General features: G+C 41.1%; 1 protein-coding gene across 10 annotated transcripts in view; it reads left to right on the forward strand.

The window, feature by feature from the left end:
* The window catches only part of NUP210L (nucleoporin 210 like), an 82,793-nt gene that overhangs the window by 38,172 nt on the left and 21,660 nt on the right, over nucleotides 1–22,961 (forward strand). For all 10 annotated transcript variants that reach the window (XR_012376918.1, XR_012376920.1, XR_012376919.1 and 7 more), the window contains 11 exons: nucleotides 10,317–10,509; nucleotides 15,209–15,297; nucleotides 15,501–15,605; nucleotides 15,917–16,018; nucleotides 17,344–17,472; nucleotides 17,803–17,930; nucleotides 18,898–19,030; nucleotides 19,708–19,770; nucleotides 20,137–20,316; nucleotides 20,681–20,761; nucleotides 20,846–20,977. Coding sequence is in view for 7 of the 10 variants with exons in the window: in XM_073888513.1 (XP_073744614.1) it covers nucleotides 10,317–10,509; nucleotides 15,209–15,297; nucleotides 15,501–15,605; nucleotides 15,917–16,018; nucleotides 17,344–17,472; nucleotides 17,803–17,930; nucleotides 18,898–19,030; nucleotides 19,708–19,770; nucleotides 20,137–20,316; nucleotides 20,681–20,761; nucleotides 20,846–20,977 (1,335 nt within the window). In the remaining 3 variants the exon portion in view is untranslated. The remainder of the gene's footprint in view (nucleotides 1–10,316; nucleotides 10,510–15,208; nucleotides 15,298–15,500; nucleotides 15,606–15,916; nucleotides 16,019–17,343; nucleotides 17,473–17,802; nucleotides 17,931–18,897; nucleotides 19,031–19,707; nucleotides 19,771–20,136; nucleotides 20,317–20,680; nucleotides 20,762–20,845; nucleotides 20,978–22,961) is intronic.

Here is a 22,961-nt window from a genome sequence, read left to right on the forward strand (position 1 = left end):
CCTAGCTCATGCGCGCTCTCTCTCTCAAATAAATAAAGTCTTTAAAAATAAAGAAACTTTGCAAGAATTTTTTTTTCTTCGAGCCATTTAGGAGTAATTTACAGATATAATTCCCCGTACTTCAGAATTTCTTTTTTTTTTATAATTAAGAACAATTTATATACTGTAAAATTCACCCTTTTAAAAGTGTACAAGTTGGGGGCACCTGGGTGGCTCAGTTGGTTAAGCAGCCGCCTTCGGCTCAGGTCATGATCCTGGAGTCCCACATCGAGCTCCCTGCTGAGCAGGGAGTCTGCTTCTCCCTCTGAACCTCTTCCCTCTCATGCTCTCTATCTCTCATTCTCTCTCTCTCAAATAAATGAATAAAATCTTTTTAAAAAAATTTAAAAAAAAAGTGTACAAGTTGGGGGCGCCTGGGTGGCTCAGTCGTTAAGCGTCTGCCTTCGGCTCAGGTCATGATCCCAAGGTCCTGGGATCGAGCCCTGCATCAGGCTCCCTGCTCCGCAGGAAGCCTGCTTCTCCCTCTCCCACTCCCCCTGCTTGTGTTCCCTCTCTCGCTGTGTCTCCCTCTCTCTGTCAAATAAATAAATAAAAATCTTTTAAAAAAAAAAGTGTACAAGTAAGGGGCGCCTGGGTGGCTCAGTTGGTTAAGCGTCTGCCTTTGGCTCAGGTCATGATCTCGGGGTCCTGGGATCAAGCCCCACATCTGGCTCCCTGCAGCCTGGTTCTCTCTTTCCCTCTTCCTCTCCCCAAGCTTGTACGCTCTCTCGCTCACTCTCTCTAAAATAAATAAATAAAATCTTAAAAAAAAGTTGTACAAGTAAGAGTTTTGCAGCCAGTACCATGGTCCAACTCCAGAATATTTTCATTTCCCCAAAAAGAAATGCACACCCAGTAGCAGTCACTGCCCATTCCCTCCCCCCACCCCAATTCCTGGAAACCACTGTATGTCTCTATGGATTTGCCTATTCTGTTATGTTTCATATAAATGGAATCATATCATATGTGGCCTTTGCACCTAGCTTCTTTCGTTTAGCATGTTTTCTTTTTTTTTTTTTTAAGATTTTATTTATTTGACAGAGAGAGACACAGTGAGAGAGGGAACACAAACAGGGGGAGTGGGAGAGGGAGAAGTAGGCTTCTTGCTGAGCAGAGAGCCCCAGGCGGGGCTTGATCTCAGGACGCTGGGATCATGACCTGAGCTGAAAGGAGACGCTTAACGACTGAGCCACCCAGGTGCCCCAATTTAGCATGTTTTCAAGATTCTTTCATATTATAGCATGAATGAGTACTTCATTCTTTCTTATGGCTTCATAATATTCCATTGCATAGATAGACTACATTTTGTTTGTCCATTTATCAATTGATGGATATATGGGTGTTTCCCACTTTTTGGCTATTATATAAGAATAATGGTGCCATGAACATTCATGTATAAATTTTTGTATGAACATGTTTTCAATTCTTTTTTTTTTTTAATGATTTTATTTATTTATTTGACAGAGAGAGACACAGCAAGAGAGGGAACACAAGCAGGGGGCAGTGAGAGAGGGAGAAGCAGGCTTCCCGCGGAGCAGGGAGCCCGATGCGGGGCTCGATCCCAGGACCCTGGGATCATGACCTGAGCCGAAGGCAGACGCTTAACGACTGAGCCACCCAGGCGCCCCCATGTTTTCAATTATTTTGAGTTTCTATATAGAGATGGAATTTCTTGGCATATGGTAACTCAGTGTTTAGCCTTTTGAAGAAATGCCAGCTGTTTTCCACAGCAGCCACACCATTTTACATTTCCATAAGCAAGGGATGAGAATTCCAATTTCTCCACATCCTTTGCAGTACTTGTTACTGTTTGTCATTTTGATTATAACCTTCCTACTGAGTGAGAAGTAGTATCTCATAGTGGTTTTGATTTACATTTTCTAATGACTAATGATGTACACCTTTTTGTGTGCTTATTGGCCATTTGTATATCTTCTTTGGAGAAATGTTAATTCAGATCTTTTGTCAATATTTTTTTCTTTTATCAATTTTTAAAAAGATTTTATTTATGTATTTTTTTAAAAGATTTTATTTATTTATTCATGAGAGACAGAGAGAGAGAGAGGCAGAGGCAGAGGGAGAAGCAGGCTTCCTGCCGAGCAGGGAGCGTAATGCGGGACTCAATCCCAGGACCCTGGGACGCTTAACTGACTGAGCCACCCAGCCCCCCGATTTTATTTATTTATTTGAGAGAGAAAGAGTTGGGGGGGGGGCAGAGGGAGAAGCAGACCTCCCTGAGCAGGGACCTGATGTGGGGCTCCATCCCAGGACCCTGAGATCATGACCTAAGCTGAAGGCAGACGCTTAACTGACCAAGCCACCCAGGAGCCCCTCTTTTGTCAGTTTTTAATAGGGTTATTCATCTTTTTGTTATTAAGTTGTGCAAGTTTTTCATATATCCTAAGTACAAGTCTGTTTTCAAAGATATGATTTGTAAAAATTTTCTCCCATTTTGTGGGTTGTCTTCACTTCCTGGATGGTGCCTTTTGAAGCACAAAAGTTTTTGTTTAGTGATGTCCAGTTTATCAATTTTATTGTTGGTGGTTGTACTTTTGATGTCATATCTAAGAAACAGTTGCCTAATCCAAGGGCACAGATATTTATACCTTTGACTTCTTTTAAGAGTCTTACAGTTTTAGTCCTTACATTTTGGTCCAAGTCCATTTTGAGTTAATTTTTGTTTATGGTGTGAGGTTGGAGTGTACCTTCATTCTTTTGTATGTAGATAGTCCAGTTGATCCAGCCTCATTTGTTAAAAAGGTTATTCTTACTCTTTGAATGGTCTTGGCACTCTTGTTTAAGAAAAAAATCTGTTAACCATAAATGTGAGGATTTTTTTCTGGATTCTCAAATCTATTTTATTAATTTATATGTCTTTATGCCAGTAGCATACTTCCTTGATTACCATAGCTTTGTAGTAAGTTTTGAAATTGGGAAGTATGTGTTCTCCAGCTCTGTTCTTCATTTTCAAGATGGTTTTGGCTATTCTTTTTTTTAAGATCTATTTATCTGGGGCACCTGGTGGCTCAGTCAGTTAAGCATCTGCCTTTGGCTCAGGTCATGATCCCAGGGTCCTGGAATTGAGCACCACATGGCACTCCCTGCTCAGCAGGTGGCCTGCTTCTCCCTCTGCCATTCCCCTGCTTGTGGCTCTCTGCCTCTCTCTATCTCTCTGTCAAATAAATAAATAAAATCTTAAAAAAAAAAAACTCTAAAAAACTTTTATTTATTTATTTTAGAGAGAACGAGTGAGTGAGCATGAGCGGGAGGAGGGGCAGAGGGAGAGGGAGACAAGCAGACTCCCTGCCGGGCAGGAAGCCCAATGCGGGGCTCCATCCCAGGATCCTGACATCATGACTTGTGCTGAAAACAAGAGTCAGATGCTCCACCAACTGAGCCACTCAGGTGCCTCTGTTTTGGCTATTTTGAATCCCTTGCATTTCCATATAAATTTTAGAATCACCTTGTCAATTTCTGGAAAAAAAAACTAGCAGGGATTTTGATAGAGATTAGATTGAATCTGTAGATCAATTTAGGGAGTATTACCATCTTAACAATATTGTCTTCTGATTTATAAACATGGGATGTCTTTCCATTTATTTAGGGCCTCTTTAATTTTTTTCAACAGTGTTTTGTAGTTTAGAATATACAAGCACTCCTTTTGTTAGATTTATTCCTAAATATTTTCTATAGCAGATTTCCATGGGGGAAGGCTTCCAGTCTATAACCATTAGGTTTGATAGTGGCTGTGGGTTTTTCCGTAGATGCCCTTTATAGGTTGATGAAGTTTCCTTTTCGTCTGTTGAATGTTTTTATCATGAAATAGTAATGCATTTTGTTAAATATTCTTTCTATATCTGTTGAGATGATCATGCATTTTTCCCTTTATTCTATTAATATGATGTGTTACACTGATTGATTTTCATATATGTTGAACCAGCCTTGTATTCCTGGGATAAATCCCCCTTGGTCATGATGTATAAATCTTTTTATATATTCTTGGATTCCGTTTGCTAGTATTTTGTTGAGGGTTTTTACATCTATATCCATAAGAGATTTTGTGGTTTTATTTTTTTGTAGTGCCTTTGGTTTGGTATCAGAATAATTCTGGCCTTTGAGAATGAGTTGGGAAGTATTGACTTCTCTTCTACTTTTTGGAAAAGCTTATGAAGGATTGGTATTCACTATTCTTTAAACGTTTAGTAGAATTCACCCATGAAGCCATCAGGGCCTAGGATTTTCTTAGTGGAATGTTTGTGTTGTTTCTTTAATTACTGATTCAATCTGTTTGCCTGTTATAGGTCTAGTCAGATTTTTTATTTCTTCTTGAGTCACTTTTGGTTGTATATGCAAAGAGTTTTTCCATTTCATCCAGGTTATCTAATTTGTAGGCTTAAACAATTGTTCACAATAACCCTATATAACCCTTTTTATTTCTGTAAAGATAGTACTAATGACCCTCCTTTCATTCCTGATTTTTAGTAAATTGAGTCCTTTCTTTCTTAATCATTCCAACTAAAGGCTTGTCAATATTGTTGGTCTTTTCAAAGAGTCAGTTTTTGGTTTGGTTGTTTTTTTTCTGTTGTTTTTCTATGTCATTTATTTTTGCTGTACTCATTATTATTTCCTTCCTTCTCTTTGGTTTGACTGTAGCTTCTTCATTTTTTCTAGTTTCTCAAAGTGGGAGTTTAGGTTACTGATTTGAGATTGTTCTTCTTTTTTATTTTTTAATTTTTTTAAATTTTTAAAAAAGATTTTATTTATTTGACAGAAAGAGAGACAGCGAGAGAGGGAACACAAGCACGGGGAGTGGGAGAGGGAGAGGGAGAAGCAGGCTCCCTGATGGGGAACAGGGAGCCTGATGTGGGACTTGATCCCAGGACCCTGGGGTCATGACATGAGCCAAAGGCAGATGCTTAATAACTGAGCCACCCAGGCGCCCTGATTGTTCTTTTTTAATATAGATATTTGCAGTTACATGTTTTCCAGTAAGCATTGCTTGTGCTGAATCCCCTAAGTTTTGATATGTTGAGTTTTATTTTCATTTGTCTCAACATGTTTTCTAATTTACCTTTGATTTCTTCTTTGACCCATTGCTTATTTAGGAGTGTATTATTTAATTTCCACACATTTGTGAATATCCCAAATTTCCTCTGTTGTTGATTTCTAATTCCATTGTGATTAGAAAACATACTTTATGATTTAAATCCTTTTGAATTTATATATAAATATTATATGGACCTTATATAGATACATTTGTTTATAAAATGTATTCAGGCTTGTTTTGTGGCTGTGCATAGGGCCTGTCTTGGAGGATATTTCATGTGCACTTGAGAAGAGTATATTCTGGTATTGGGTGAGGTGTTCTATAGTTGTCTGTTAGGTCTATTTGGTTTATGGTGTTATTCAAGTCTTCTGTTTCCTTGCTGATCTTCTCTCTAGTTGTTCTATCCATTATTAAAAGTGATATTGAAGTCTCTGACTGTTATTGTTGAATTGTCTATTTCTCCCTTAAATTCTGTCAGTTTTGCTTCATGTATTTTGGGGCTCAGTTTATTAGATACATATGCATTTATAATTGTTATATCTTTTTGATATATTGACCTTTTGCAACACCACAGTGCAGTTTTGACACTACCTAGAGTTTGCTTGAACTCCACAATTTTAAGGGTACAGTTGCCCAAAAAAACTGCCTTCACTTCAGATGCCAGCCACAAGTTCAGGGATCCACAGGCCACCCACAGTTCTAACCACTGGCTATAAATTTGAGGATTCCTACAATCACTTCAGGTTCAGTAATTTTTTTTTTTTAAGATTTTATTTATTTATTTGACAGAGACATAGCGAGAGAGGGAACACAAGCAGGAGGAGTTGGAGAGGGAGAAGCAGGCTTCCCCACGGAGCAGGGAGCCCAGTGTGAGGCTTGATCCCAGGACCCTGGGATCACGACCTGAGCCGAAGGCAGACGCTTAATGACTGAGCCACCCAGGCGCCCCAGGTTCAGTAATTTGTTAGATGATTCACAGTGCAGCTTTATTATAAAGGATACAAATTGGGACCAGTGAGATGAAGAGACACATAGGGAGAGGTCTAAGAGGGCCCCAGATCTGGAGCTTCTATGCCCTCTACCAATGGAATCAGGTTTGTGTGTGACACATCAGGTGGAAGACATTGATGTGTTCACCAACCAGAAAGCTCCACTGAGCTTTGGTGTCCAGAATTTGTATGGGGCTTTATTACATAAATATGATTGAATAAATCATTGACCATGTGGTTGAACTCACTCCAGCTCCCCTTCTCTCCCTGAAAGTTGGGTTGATATCGCCTGGCTCAGCCCCATCCCTCTAGTCACATGGTTGGTTTATCTGGCCTGACCAATGCCCATCCTGAATCATCTCAGTATAAACTCAGGTGCAATCTATGAAGCAAGCCCACCATGAATAATGGATACATTCTTATTACTCTGGAAATTCCAAGGGTTTAGGGGTTAATTCTCAGAAACCGAGGACAAAGGCCAGACAATTTCTTTATTATACAACATCCTTTTATCATTCAAAATGTCCTTCTTTGTATCTAGTGACAATTTTTGTCTTAGAGCCTATTTTTTTCTGATCCTAGTATAACCACTCTAGCTCTCCTTTGGTTACTGTTTGTATGGCATATCTTTTTTTTTTTTCATCTTTGTATTTTGACCCTTTTGTCTTTGAATCTAAAGTGTGTGTCTTGTCACAGCATAAAGTTGGATCATGGATTTACATTTAATGTAATTACTGATTAGGTTGGATTTACACCTGTCATTTTGCTCTTTATCATATGCCTTTTTTGTTCCTCTTTTCTTTCACTTCCTTTTATGTTAAATATTTCTAGTGTAACATTTTAATTCTCTCATCCTTACTATTTTACTTTGAGTTATTAGTTATTACTCTAGGGAATACAATGAACAACTTAACATTTAACAATCTAGTTTGGAATAATACCAACTTAATTTCAGTAGTGTACAAAACCTTTGTTCCTATTAAACTCCATTTCTTCCCCTTCCTTTGTGCTGTTATTGTCATAATCTTTATACATGCATGCCCATCAAACAGATTTACAATTAGTGCTTTATCCATTTGTCTTTAAAATCAGACAGGAGAAGAAAAGAATTACAAACAAAAGTACATTTATGCTCTCTTGCATATTTACCTATGTAGTTATCTTTACCAGGCACTTTATTCATTCCTTCATGGGGATACCGGTTACTGTCTAGTGACCTTTTATTTCAGCCTGAAGGATCCCCTTTTCTTTCTTGTAGGGCAGGTTTACTAGCAACAAATCCTCTCTGGTTGTGTTAGATCTAGGAATGTCTTAATTTCTCCTTCATTTTTAAAAAAGATTTTATTGATTTGTTTGGGAGAGAGAGAGAGAGCATAGAGGGAGAGGGAGAGGTATAAGCAGACTCCCCACTGAGCAGAGAGCCTGATGAAGGGCTTGATCCCAGGACCTGAGATCATGACCTGAGCTGAAGGCAAATGCTCAACTGACTGAGCCACCCAGGTGCCCTCCCCTTCATTTTTGAAGGATTATTGTGCTCAATATAGAATTCTTCGTTGGAGCACTGGGTGTTATGCACAAACAATGGATCATTGAACACTACATCAAAAATTAATGATGTAATGTATGGTGATTAACATAACAATAAAAAATTTAAAGGAAAAAAATTCTTCGTTGGCAGTCTTTTTCTTTCATCACATCTTCCATGGTTTCTGATAAAAAATTAGGTGTTAATCTCATGTCCTTTCCTCTTTCTGCTTTTATGATTCTCTTTCTCTTGGACTTTGATTATGATATGTCTAGATGCACATCTCTTGGAATTTATCCTACCTGGAGTTCTTTGTGTTTCTTGGATGTTTAATGTTTTTCATCAATTTGGGAAGTTTCCAGCCATTATTTCTTCAAATATCCTTTCTTCCTCTTTTTTTTTCTCTCTTTTCCTTGTAGGACTCTCATTTTTCATATATTGATACACTCGATGTTGTCCTATGGGTCTTTGATGATATTCATTTTTCTTCATTCTTTTTTCTTTCTGTTCATCAGACTAGATAATCTCAGCTGACCTATTTTCAATTCTCTGATTCTTTCTTCTGCCTCTTCAGATCTCCTGTTTAGTTTCTCTAGTGAATTTTTCATTTCAATTATTATACTTTCCAACTTCAAAATTTATTTTTGGTTCTTTATTAATATTCTTTATGTGCTAAGACATTATTTTCATGCTTTCCTTTAGTTATTTAAACATGGATTTCTTTAGTTCTTTGAACAAAATAGTTGATTAAAAGTCTTTGTCTAGTAAGTCCAGTGTCTGAGCATCTGCAGGAAGTGTTTCCTTTTTTTTTTTTTTTTTAAGATTTTATTTATTGAGAGAGCAAGAGAGAGAGAGTACCAAGGGAGAGGGAGAAGCAGCCTCCTGGCTGAGCAGGAAGCCTGATGTGGGGCTCAATCCCAAGACCCTGAGATCATGACCTGAGCTGAAGGCAGCTGCTTAACCGACTGAGCTACCCAAGTCTCCTGGGACAGTTTCTACTAACTGCTTTTTTTCCTGTGCATAGGCACTAGTTTATTGTTTTTTTTAAATACTTTATTTATTTGAGAGAGAGAGCACAAGTAGGGGGAGGGGCAGAGAGAGAGGGAGAAGGAGGTTCCCTGCTGAGCAGGGAGCCTGACATCAGGCTCGATCCCAGGACCCTGGCATCCCGACCCGAGCAGAAGGCAGATGTTTAACTGACTGAGCTACCCAGGTGCCCCTACTTTCCTGTTTCTTTGCATTTCTAATAATGTTTTGTTGAAAACTTGACATTTTTTTTTCAGATTTTATTTATTTGATAGTATGTGCATGCTCACAATCAGAGAGAGTGGCAGACAGAGGGAGAGGGAGAAGCAGTCTCCCCGTGGAGCAGGGATCCTGATGCAGGGCTCAATACCCGGACCCTGGGATGATGACCTGAGCTGAAGGCAGACGCTTAATGGACTGAGCCATCCAGGCACCCCAAAACTTGACATTTTAAATAGCATAATCTAGCAATTCTGAAATCATATTGTTCCCCTCACTAGGTTTTGTGGTTGTTACTGTTTTTTGTTGTGGTAGCTGTTCGGTTACCTTTCCTGAACTAGTTCTGTAATGTCTGTATTCTTTGTCCTCTGTGGCCACTAAACTCTCTGCTTGGTTAGCTTTGTGATCAGCTAATTGTTGGATATCAAGTTCCTCAATTCCAGGTATTTTTGAGGAGATTATATTAAATTTATATATAAATTCAGAGCAACTGAAATTTTTATGATGTGGAGTCATCTTAGTCATCCTGTCCAAGAACATGTGTGTGTGTGTGTGTGTGTATATATATATATATATATATATATAGAGAGAGAGAGAGAGAGAGAGAGAGAGAGAGAGAGATATCAAATCTAGGTCAAAAATAAAAAACAAGTATAAAGGATATTTTGAGGGACATTGGGGAAAATTGACCGTATATTAGATGATATTGAATTAATATTCTTATGTGTGATAATATTGTTTTTGTTACTTAGAATGTTCTCATTCATAGGAATGCATGCTAAAGTATTTACTGGTAAAGTGCCATGATGCCTACATCATTTAGCAAAAAAAAAAAAAAAAAAAAAACACACATACAAATGGAGGGGGGAAAGTAGAGGGAGAGAAATATAAAGCAAATGGTGAATCCAGATGAGTTGTGTATACTTACACTATTCTTTCAACTGTAGATTTGAAAATTATCAAAGAGGGGCTCCTGGGTGGCTCAGTTGGTTGAGTGTCTGACTCTTGGTACAGCTCAGATCATGATCTCAAGGTCATGAAATTGAGCACCATTTTGGCTCTGTGCTCAGCAGGGAGTCTGCTTGAGATTCTCTCTCTCCCTCTCCCTCTGCCCCTCCCCCCCAATAAAAAAATAAATCTTTAAAACTAAAAAAGAAAATTGTCAAAGAAAAAAGAATGGGATAAACATGAGCCCCAGCTTCAAGGGTATCTCACTGCCTCCTAAACTATTGTTCCTTTTTTTTTTTAAAGATCTTATTTATTTATTTGACAGAGAGGCATGAAGAGAGGGAACACAAGCAGGGGGAGTGGGAGAGGGAGAAGCAGACTCCCTGCTGAGCAGGGAGCCCTACACAGGGCTCAGTCCCAGAATCCCAAGATCATGACCTGAGCTGAAGGCAGACGCTTAAACTGACTGAGCCACCCAGATGCCTCCCCACCCCCCGCCTTTTTTTTTTTTTTTTTAATGCAGATTCCTGTATCAAGCCTGAGGGACACAGTTCTGGAACTGGCAGTGTTTGATCAACACAGGAGAAAGTTTGATAATTTCAGTTCACTAATGCTGGAATGGAAATCCTCAAATGAAACACTAGCTCATTTCGAAAATTATAATTCAGTGGAGATGGTAGCAAAGGATGACGGCAGTGGGCAGACTCGGCTACATGGTATTACGGTGACTTACAAATCCTTTTACATGTGTGCTAAGTGTTTCTGCACTAAGTATTTCCCTTGGGTGACAGTTTATTTCAGATTTTGTCATATCTCTCTTTGCATCTTTGATCATTGTATGTTTTAGCAAATGTAAATATAGATTTCTTGGTTGCAAAGCCAGGGTCTGGGATCCAACATTTCTCACAAGAACATATTTATTGAGTGACTGCTACGTGTAAGCCTCTGTGCTAGGCACCTGAAGATGGAATGGTACATGAGATAGTCATGGCCTCTGCCCTCATAGACTTTATATAAATACTTTCTGAAGATTTCATTTATTTATTTATTTATTTTAGAGGAGGGGAGGGGCAGAGGGAGATGAAGAGAGAATCTCAAGCAGATTCCCTGCTGTGTGTGGAGCCCAGTGCAGGGCTCAATCTCATGACCCTGAGTTCAAGACCTGAGCCAAAGCCAAGAGTCAGATGACTGAGCCACCTAGGTGCCCCCCTCATAGACTTTATTTTTTTTTATTTTTTTTAAGATTTTTTATTTATTTGTGAGAGAGAGAATGAGAGACAGAGAGCATGAGAGGGAGGAGGGTCAGAGGGAGAAGCAGACTCCCCGCCGAGCAGGGAGCCCGATGCGGGACTCGATCCCGGGACTCCAGGATCATGACCTGAGCCGAAGACAGTCGCTTAACCAACTGAGCCACCCAGGCGCCCCCCCCCATAGACTTTAAATATTATGATTGTGTTAGGTGTTTTGAAGGACACGTATGGGGTGCTTTAAGAGTTACAGCAGAGAGGGGCGCCTGGGTGGCTCAGTCGTTAAGTGTCTGCCTTCAGCTCAGGTCACGATCCTGGGGTCCTGGGATTGAGCCCTGTGTTGGGCTCCCTGCTCGGCAGGAAGCCTGCTTCTCCCTCTCCCACTCCCCCTGCTTGTGTTCCCTCTCTCGCTGTCTCTCTCTCTCAAATGGATAAATAAAATCTTAAAAAAAAAGAAAGTTATAGCAGAGAACCTGACCTAGTTTAGAATAGAGAAGGCTGCCCAAGAAAGTAACATTTACACTGAGACCTGAAGGGGCGGCAGAAAGGGAGACAGAGTGAGCAGAGTCAGGTGAACAAATCTTACAGGGGACCAGAGGCACCGGGCAGGAGTTGTGAGACAGCAGCACATGTCATCAGTCTTCATTCCTCTGCTTGTATCACACTTGCCGATTCACCGAAGCGGTCACCTGCCAAAACCAACTCAGGGTGGACAAGCACTGCTCAGGGGCATGGGTACCAGCAGGCATGGTTCACTGCAGGCCAGTAACATGGAAGTCTGCCACAGAGCCATCCCAGAGGTGAAGAAGAAAGAGGTACGGAGGGTAACTTTTAAGTTTCGGGCATGAGCGCTTAGAGGAGAAATAAGATTCAGCCTTCTCCACAGCCACAGGGAGCTCACCCACAGGACAAGTCTAAGAGCTTAGCTAGAGAACCTGGCAGCATAATACTCATGTGTATGTAATACTATAATACTCTAATACCAACAATATGCTACACTTTGTGTAAAAACTGGCAGCAAGGAGGGGCACCTGGCTGGCTCAGACAGTGGAGCGTGTGACTCTTGATCTCAGGGTTGTGGGTTCGACTGACAGTATTATTGCTATGATGTACAATACGTGTAGAGATTACTTAAAAATATTTTTTAAAAAAATGGTAGCAAGGAAAGAGATGCTCCTTACATGCTGTAACGATCAACCACCAGATACCATCAGTGCTTCTTCTGTTTTCTGATTTCATCCCTTCCTCTGACTCCATCACTGTGTCCTCACCATATCTGTCCCATGTTATCACAGTAGCCTTCTGGCTGACCTCCCTGTGTCTGTGCTGCCCTCTAATCTGTCCTCCGCACTACTGTCTAGATTACCTTTTTAAAGTACAAATCTGGACCTCTTTTTTTTTTTTAAAGATTTTATTTATTTGACAGAGAGAGCACAAGCAAGGGGAGAGGCAGGCAGAGGGAGAGGGAGAAGCTGGCTCCCCACCAAGGAGGGAGCCCGAAGTGGGGCTCGATCCCAGGACCCTGGGATCATGACCTGAGCTGAAGGTAGATGCTTAACCAACTGAGCCACCCAGGTGCCCCTCTGAACCTCTTTCTTAAAATTCTTGTTTTGGGGTGCCTGGGTGGCACATTCAGTTAAGCATCCCAACTCTTGGTTTCGGCTCAGGTCTTGATCTCAGGGTCCTGAGATTGAGCCCTGCATTGGGCTCTGAGCTCAGTGGGGAATCTGCTTCTCTCTCTCTCTCCCTCTGTGCCTCCCCCTGCTTGCTCACTCTCTCTCTCAAATAAATAAATAAATAAATCTTTTAAAAAATTGTTTTGGCTATTATGGACTGAACTCTATGACATGCCAAGCACTGCACTGAATACTTCACATGTGTTTTGTCATGTCATTTTCATAACAACCGTGAGAGACTGACAGTATTATTGCTATGATGTCAGGTGCTCATTCATTATTTATTGAGTTCTTACTGTACTCTAGGTACAGTTTTAAGCTCTGAGATCACAACAGTAAAATAGGTGAAGCAGCAAGCTCTCTGACACCAAAGCCTATACTCTCAACCACCGACTATACTGTCACCACACTGCCTTGAGGGACTCCCTGTGTCTTTCAGGATAAAATTCATATGTTGCAGCTTAACATACCAACCCCTACCTCTCTGGCTTCACCTGCTATTTTTTTTTTAAGATTTTATTTATTTATTTATTTGACAGCGAGAGAGGGAACACAAGCAGGGGGAGTGGGAGAGGGAGAAGCAGGCTTCCTGTGGAGCAGGGAGCCGGATGCAGGGCTCGATCCCAGGACCCTGGGATCATGACCTGAGCTGAAGGCAGACACTTAACGACTGAGCCACCCAGGTACCCCTTCACCTGTTACTGTTACCCATGTATACCCTACATTTTTCTCACACTCAACAACTTTATTTATTAAAAAAAATTTTTAAGGTTTTATTGTTTTAAGTAATCTCTACACCCAATGTGGGGCTTGAAAATGACCACAAGACCAAGAGTTGCATGCTCTTCTGGCTGAGCCAGCAGGGCACCCCCACTCAACAACTTTATATCCTTAGCCATGACAAGGCTTCTCTTACCTCTTTCCTTTCATGTGTTTATGTTTTCTTTTCTTGCATTGTCACTGGGCTGAAATTTTCCTCTTGCCATCTGTGAATTATCTGTAACCCTATATTACCAATCTAAGGAAAGTATTCCTTTTCTGTGCTCTGTACCTACTGCTCTAGTAGCACTCACCACAGAGTATTGTACGGTTGGTTTACCTCACAGTCACCACACTAAAGCTGCAGGCTTCTTTGAAGGCAAGGATTGTGTTTTCTTCTTCATCTCTGCATCCTTAATTACCTGGCATAGTACCTGGTATATAGTAGCCCCTCAATAAATCTGTTTATGGATGGATGGATGGATGGATGGACAGATGGATGGATGGAGCATCTATGAGTAACTATGTCACAGATTCAGGCATGATCATACTACTGTGTTGAGGATAAAACAAGAATTGACTTAAGTGGCAGATTTATGTTAAAGTTTTAAAAAGAAAAAGAATGAATAGGTAAAACAGGGTCAGATTATAGAAAGTTTCAAACACTAGTTGAAGGAGTTTGAATTGCTCTGATGTGGAATAGCCATTTAAAGTGGACGAGATGAGGGTCTCTTGGGTGGCTCAGTCGGTTAAGTGTCTGCCTTCAGCTCAGGTCATAATCCCAGGGTCCTGGGATCAAGCCCCGCATCGGGCTCCCTACTCGGCGGGGAGCCTGCTTCTCCCTCTCCCCTGCTTGTGCTCTCTCTCCCTCTCAAATAAATGAATAAAATCCTAAAAAAGTAAGTAAGTAAAGTAGACAAGATGTGATGTTCACATTTATGGGACAATTTAGAACAGTGAAAGGCCCTGAAGGGCCATATCTTTATTTCTCACCCCAATTTTTTTTAAGATTTTATTTATTGGGGCGCCTGGTGGCTCAGTTGGTTAAGCATCTGCCTTTGGCTCAGGTCATGATCCCAGAGTCCTGCGTTTGAGTCCCACATCGGGCTCCCTGCTCTGTGGGGAGCCTGCTTCTCCCTCTCCCTCTGCCTGCCACTACCCCTGCTTGTGCTCTCTCTCTGACAAACAAATAAATAAAATGTTTTTTAAAAAGATTTTATATATTTATTTGAGAGAAAGAGCACGTGAGCGAGTACAAGCGGGGCAGGGAGGGACAGAGGAAGAGGGAGAAGCAGACTCCTTGCTGAGCAAGGAGCCCAATGTGGGGCTCGATCCCAGGACCCTGGGATTATGACCTGAGCTGAAGGCAGACGCTTAACCGACTGAGCCACCCAGGTACCCCCTCACTCCAATTTTTAAATCAAAAATTTCCCCATATACTGTTGTCAATCTGTGTTTGGACCCACAGACCATTAGAGCTGGAAAGAATTTTAGATTTTGCCTGGCCCAATCCCTCATTTAATAAAGAAACTGAGAAATAAAGCTGTTGCCCAGAGTCACATAGGAATATAATAGCAATCAACACAAAAACTCAGTTTTCTGTTTCTTGTGTATTTCCCCACAAAGTATTTTTTTCTTCCTGCAATAGAACATCATTTGGAAAAAATTAGGGCAGAATTTGGTTTTCTGGAGACACTTTTGTATTCTCCATTTATCGTTTCTCACGTCTCCAGGTCATCAGGTCCTTAAAGTACATCAGTTAAAAGGGACTGTACTCATTGGAGTCAATTTTGTGGGCTACTCAGAGAAGAAAAGTCCAGAGGTAAGAAGTAGAAATCACTGAAATTTAAGGCTCTTCATTTATAACTTTAAAAGAACCAAAAATCACTTATAACTAATGTAAATCTGAGAACTGTGCACCTCTCTGATTCTGTTATCTTTGGCATGTGAAAGAACACTGGAATCTTCTCTCAGCTGAGGAGTTAAAAGTTGATACTTATCTTTGTGGTTTTACTCCATTTGCAGAAACTTTCCAACTTGCCCAGATCTGCAGCTGTGGAGCTGCTTCTGGTGGACGATGTAACTGTACTGCCCGAGAATGCCACCATCTATAACCACCCTGATGTGAAGGTGAAAGTTGGAAGGGTCTAGTTAAATGGGATCCGACTGGAGGGGAAGAGTATGAGGTTATTAAGATTAATAGTATGGCAATAAAAAAGTTCACTTATGTGTTGAAAATCACTGATAAGCATATGTAACATATGTGTAATAATTAGGTGCAATATCCTTGGTAGTAATACTGTAATAATCATAGTTTGTCTTTGGTCCATTGATGTTAATCTTTTAATCCCATACTCTTCCTTAAGTAGGTAGGAATTGTTTTCTCTGAATTATTTAAAAACCAAAGAGAATGGAGTGTTCTGTGTCTGATCTTTCCATAGGAGATATTTAGCCTTGTGGAAGGATCTGGTTATTTTCTGGTCAACAGCAGTGAGCAGGACATTGTCACCGTCACTTACATGGAAGCAGAAAGCTCTATCCAGGTGAGGTTTAGAGATAGTCCCAAGTTGATAGTGTCAGGTCAAAGTTCATCCTTACGAGAATGATTAGAAAAATTCCATTGTATGTCTCAGACTTGTTATAAAAGTAACATTTGCCTCATTTTTTAACCTTCATAGATTCTCCAACCCAAAACAAGCTTGTTTTTTTTTTCTTCAACTTGCTGGGCAATTTTTGTTTCTGATTGAACTGAGACAGTGTAGAAGACATCTAATTGTAAGATTTCCATGAAAGGAAGGTTCATTTCTATAAATTTCAAAGCACAGAACTGTGTGGATAGTTTCTTCTTTTTTAAGATTTTTATTTATTTATTTGACAGAGACACAGTGAGAGAGGGAACACAAGCAGGGGGAGTGAGAGAGGGAGAGGCAGGCTTCCCGCTGAGCAGGGAGCCCGATGCGGGGCTCGATCCCAGGACCCTGGGACCATGACCTGGGCTGAAGGCAGACGCTTAACTACTGAACCACCCAGGCGCCCCACTGTGGATAATTAGTTGTACTGTTGACTTCATAACTTGAGTATATGGTGTTTTTAGCCAGGATATGACAACTCAATATATTAAGCTATCTTTGTTTTGTTTTGTTTTTTAAAGATTTTATTTATTTATTTGAGAGAGGGAGAATGAGAGATAGCACGAGAGGGAAGAGGGTCAGAGGGAGAAGCAGACTCCCTGCTGAGCAGGGAGCCTGATCAGTCCCAGGACTCCAGGATCATGACCTGAGCCGAAGGCAGTCGCTTAACCAACTGAGCCACCCAGGCGCCCATATTAAGCTATCTTTGTAATCAGTATGCCAAGGGATTTGCTTTTAGTTGACTTTTAGTAATAAAAATAATACCTTCTATTAACATGTGTATATTTCCTTTCCTTCTAAGAGCTCAAAGGTCATAATGTTTAAGAGGGGGGAGATTGCAGCACTGTGTACAGGGTGTGAAAGTACCTACTACTCAGGGCAGGATCTGCAGCATGTGACAGAAAACCAGGTTCTTCTCATGCTTCCTCCCCCACTGGTGATTTCATCATAAATGGACTGGACTTTCTTCATGAAATCCCTTCCTTGTTCTTAATTAAGAAGCTGGATATGTATGTTGGATTCTGCTTGAATTCAGTCAGTTTAAAGCTTGCTCTTTATCAGTTAATATTTGTTAAGGGTGCATATTGTGCTGTGCCTGAGACATGTAAGGTGACCTCTCAGTTCCCATCAGAAAGGAAGTAAGTTGTTGTATTTTGCGCTTTGAATGAAAATAGTTCCTTTGATTATATTTGGAGCATGTGTGCTTCCTTATCCAGCTGCCATCGTCTTCCTTCTAGTTAGTTCCAGTACACCCTGGATTTCTCACCTTAGAGGTCTACGATCTGTGCTTGGCTTTCCTGGGTCCAGCAGTGGCCTACCTCAGGGTGTCAGACATACAAGAGCTGGAGCTTGATCTGATTGATAAGGTGAGAGACGTTTGCAGTTTCACATCAGAGAAGCAGGCCTCATTCTTGCCTTGTAGCCCCACTTTATATAGTCTGTGTGGCTCCTGTGCTTGCAGCAGCAGGACCTTCAGTGATGTTAATGGAAATACCTGTCCTTAAAGAACAACATTCCAACATTATAAGATGAATAGAGTATTGAAGAGCAGATAAACTAGCACTAGTAGATTAGGTTTATTCGATAAAAGGCTGACCAGGAGCATTCAGCAGTTTGTCACTCTCAAAGAGTTAGTTAGACTGTCCTTGGTGAATGAGACACTTCTACTAAAATTACCTTTCTTTTTTAACTACTAGGTTGAAATAGGTAAAACTGTGTTAGTAACTGTGAGGGTTCTTGGCTCTTCCAAACACCCATTCCGAAATAAATACTTCAGAAACATGGAGCTTAAAATGCAGTTGGCTTCTGCCATCGTCACCCTGACGTGAGTACTACCTCAACACTTCCTTCTCCCCAGGCCGAACATCAAGAGTCGGCTCCCCCTGCGTTACTTCAGATTTTCTTCTTTCGGCCCGTACTCTCCCGCCATATTCGGCTCTCTACAAAGTACCCCTTCCACGTCCTCAGATCTGTTGTTTAGGGACAAACTCATGTGTCTTGTGAATATTTCCATTTTTTGAAACTTCTCCTTGGATAGTATCATCTAGGGTGCTTCAGGATGGAAGACCTTCAAAAATCTATCTAGAAGCAGAGGTGCTGGTATTCCCTCTGCAAAAGGAGAATACAGAAATTCCAAGGTGCTTTAGTATTTGCAGTTTTGCCAGTCTTATGTTTATGTTGCCCTTATTCCTTTGGGGCCTTAGAACAAGTATTTCGCCTTCAGGAGCTTCCTGCCATTGCCATGAACTTTTTTTTTTTTAAGATTTTATTTATTTATTTGACAGAGACCCAGCGAGAGAGGGAACACAAGCAGGGGGAGGGGGAGAGGGAGAAGCAGGCTTTCCGCTGAGCAGGGAGCCTGGTGCGGGGCTCGATCCCAGGACCCTGAGATCATGACCTGAGCCGAACGCAGATGCTCAACAACTGAGCCACCCAGGCACCCGCCATGAACTTTGTCTTGACTGTGGAAATTTATTTTCTGGCAGTTCCCTTTAACTAGAGTTAAAATGAACAGAAAATGTTATGCATCTTAGAAAGAAGCGTAACTGGCTACTCTTAAAATCAAATCTTTTTTTTTTTTTTAAACGATTTTATGTATTTATTTTGGGAGGGACTTTAGGGGGAGGGAGAGGGACTTGCAGACTCCATGCAGAACCTGGCAAGGGGCTCCATCCCATGGCTCCAAGACCAGGACCCAAGCCAAAACCAAGAGTTGGACGCTCAACTGACTGAGCCACCCAGGCACCCCAAAATCAAATCTTTCTTACCTAAAAACACCTATGTCTTTGCAGGCTAATGGAGGAACAGGATGAATACTCTGAAAATTATATCCTTCGAGCTGTCTCTATTGGGCAAACCACACTTGTGGCTATTGCCAGGGACAAGATGGGGAGGAAATTCACATCGGCTCCTCGCCAGATTGAGGTAAGGAAATTATCTCATCCAAAATTAATACCTCATCTTATTTAGCTTTATTCATCTTTTTCTGTTTATTTTGCATAAGATAAAAATTATTTGACTAAGTAAAATGATAGCTGTCTAACTCTTGAAACAATACGCAATTTGTTTTAGGTTTTTGTTTTTCTGTATAAAAGTAATACACTTCTTGTAGAAAATTTGGAAAGCAAAAGAAATAATAAAGATGCAGAATGAAAATCACCTATAATTCCACTAGTTAGAGGCAAAAATGTTCGTTAATAATCCTTCATTTCTTCTCCAAGCATATTTAACATAGATGAATCATGCTGCTTTTTTCATCCGTCATTAAAAGCTCGTTGCTGGCCCTGTGTGGGCAGTTGGTGATCAGTACCGAGAGTCTGTTACACTGCTCTCCCTGCTCTTGTGTATGTCTGAGAAAAAGTACAAAAGAAAGATAATTATTAACATAACTTTAATGACCACTTTTATTCCAATGAGTGGACGTATAAGTTTTAAAGCATTCTCATTTATAAGTTTTTGCTATTATAAATAAAATTTATATTTATTAATAAAGTAAAATCCATGTCTGTGTGTAGGATTTTTTCCTTAGAATAAGCTGCATGATCACTTGTTACGAAATTGGTTCTAGTCCGCCCCTGTTTTGTTTGGTCTTCTCCTTCAAGGTATTTCCTCCATTCAGACTTGTTCCAGAGAAAATGACACTGATTCCAACTAACATGATGCAGGTGATCTCAAAGTCAGGAAAATATGATTTACCCTTTCTCCTCACCCTGCTCCGTCCCACCCCAACACACATGCACCCCCTTCTTCCTATTGGCCTCCTCTTGTCTACTCCCAGCCAAGTATAGCAGGATCTGATAAAGAAGAAAATTAGTCCTTTCCTGTCCCCTAATGAACAGGGTATAACCTACCTCTGGGAACCCCATAGATCATATGTGGCACTTGCATTTCTTCTGCATTTGAGTTGATGTGGGATATGTCTGTTGGGAAGTGGGGGAGGCTAAGAGGTCAAATTGCTTGGATAAAATGTTGGGAAAAAAGATGTGATTTCTCCCCATGTTCCTTCATTTACTGGCATGTTTAAATTCCAGGTCATGTCTGAAGGTGGCCCCCAGCCTCAATCTATCATTCACTTCTCTATCAGTAACCAGACTGTGGCTGTTGTGAATAGGAGGGGGCAGGTTACAGGGAAGATGGTTGGCACAGCTGTGGTCCATGGCACCATCCAGACAGTAAATGAAGATACTGGCAAAGTCATTGTGTTTTCTCAGGTATTGGTTCTTTGCTCTGCTCTGCTTCCACTTTTCCATCTGGGAACCATATTGGGGCATGTGGGGTGGTGAGGAGGAGGGTGTCAGCAGCCCAGAAAAACCCTTTGAGTCCCTTACCTGGCATTCTCTTAACCAAGCATGGGAAATATGTAATCTTTAGGGAAAACCCCACAGAGTTTTTGGCATTGTTACAAGACATAGTCCCTATCCTTAAGGAATTGTTTAGGGAACAAAAACAAACACATCTATGGCGTATTTTTTTGTTGAATGCCCCAAACAACAACAAACTAGTTATCGTAAGCATCCTCTGTCCACTGCACAGACACCCCCTCTTAGCCTAAGCTTGCTTCTACCTGTTGAGCAGGATGAAGTACATATTGAAGTGGTTCAGCTAAGGGCTGTTAGGATCCTTGCAGCTGCTACTCGACTCATCGCAGCAACTGAGGTCAGTACGGTGGCTCTGTCTCGGTGTACTCTGGTAATGCCAGCTGGGCAGGACACCCAGCACAGCGCTCCTTCTTCTTTTCAGATGCCAGTTTACATCATGGGAGTGACCAGTACTCAGACCCCTTTCTCCTTCAGCAATGCCAACCCTGGGCTCACATTCCACTGGTCCATGAGCAAAAGGGATGTTTTGGATCTAGTACCCAGGCATTCAGAGGTAGGAATGTGTCTATTATATTATCTCAGGGACATTGATAGTAAATTTACCTTATTTCATCAAGTTTGAGACTGACTTTACTTTCTAAACTACACAGTGTTATTACTTATCTCCTCCCCTTGTTCTGTGTACTCTGGAAACCTACAAATCATATGAAGAATTCAGTTGGAGTACTCAGATAATGCTATGTAATTTTTAATATACTTTGCTGGAAGGAGCTCTCAAAAACAATGTTTCCCTTAATATTGTATTTGTTAGCATTTGACTGTGTCCATGAGAGGTAGTAACACGTTATGAATACAAAGTATATATATATGGGTACCCTTCACTGTACTGGGCTTTGCTTCACAGATACTGCATGTTTTTACAAATGGAAGCTTTGCAGCAACCACAAGGCTGTTAGTGCTGTTTTCTTGACAGCATTTGCTCACTCTGTTCTCTGTGTCACAGTTTGGTAATTCTCACAATATTTCAAACTTTTCCACTATTTTATTTGTTATGCTCACCTGTGATTGATCAGTGAGTATGATTCACTGAAAGCTCAGATGACGGTTAGCATTTTTTAGCAATATCGTATTTTTAATTAAGATATGTACATTGTTTTAGACATAATGCTATTTATTGCACACCTAATAGACTAATAGTATAGTGTAAATGCAAATTTTATGTGCACTGGAAAACCAGGAAATTCATTTGACTCGCTTTATTGCAACATTTGCTTTACTGTGGTGGTCTGGCGCTGAATCTGCGGTAGCTCTGAGGTGAGCCTATGCTCTGTGATAAGTGAAAATAGTTCTGATGTCGTAATGCACACAGCATTAAGCCTTACTCAGAAACCTGAAAAAGAATTAGAGAGAGGAGGGAGGGAGGCAGGGGATGCAACAGGCTAACTTTACCTAGTTTACAATATTGTTACCGGATGGTCAGTTTGAGAGAACCTACCCAAGGTGGTCTGGGGACAGTGGCAGCCGCCTAGATCCTTAGGCAGAAGGAACCTGCAGCCAAGTTACCCAGTAGGTCACGACTCAGTGCCCACAAGAATAAAGAGTTAGAGGGGCGCCTGGGTGGCTCGGTCGTTAAGCATCTGCCTTCGGCTCAGGTCATGATCCCAGGGTCCTGGGATTGAGCCCCGCATCGGGCTCCCTGCTCTGTGGGAGGCCTGCTTCTCCCTCTCCCATTCCCCCTGCTTGTGTTCCCTCTCTCACTGTGTCTCTCCCTGTCAAATAAATAAATAAAATCTTTAAAAAAAAGAATAAAGAGAGGTAGATCTTGGGAGAGAACAGAGAGGTTACAGGAGCTAGAATTAATCAGGTATTTCTGGAGCCAGCCAAAAAGAAAAGAAAAGTCTGAAAAAAGTGACAAAATCTATTTGTAATCCTTCTAAAGATACCCTAGATCTGTAGTCTAGGGAAACTGGTGTTTGGGTCTTCTGTCTGTCGTGGACTTCCCTGAGCCTGCTTGTACTCAGGATTGAGTATAACTGTACTTAGTTTGGCAGAGTTCTGCACAGGAATTCAGCTCTTTTTCTTGACTAGAAAACAGAGATTGTATGAAATGAGGGGATGGCACAGGCCTTTAGCATCTATTCTACTTCTCCCTTCCTCCAATTTTATCTAAAGCCCAACTCTTGTCTCTAGGAAAAGTGATTGAGAGCCACACACAGAGTTTCTCCTCCTGCCTCAGATCCTGCAGGGTGAGCTGAGCCAGCCCCACATGGAGGTCTCCTGCATGTGGTGTAAACACTCAGAGATTCACTTGGATCAAACATATTATAGAACACTTGTTCTTTAGCATAAGACTTCCTTCCAGACAACTGATTGAGATCTGCATAAAGGAAATGGTAATTTTTCTGTAGGGGAAGAGGGAAAGGTGATTTTGGAACTTGGGACTCTGTGAGTCCAGAGAGCTGGAAGAAAGGTCTTGAAGGCTCTGGACAGCAGAAAGAGGACATGAAGTAGTGCCCCAAAGGTAGGCAGGTGTCTAC

This window comes from Callorhinus ursinus, unplaced genomic scaffold (assembly GCF_003265705.2).
Source record: "Callorhinus ursinus isolate GAN/ISIS: 27379988/994484 unplaced genomic scaffold, GSC_fseal_2.0 scaffold92, whole genome shotgun sequence".
NCBI lineage: Eukaryota > Metazoa > Chordata > Mammalia > Carnivora > Otariidae > Callorhinus > Callorhinus ursinus.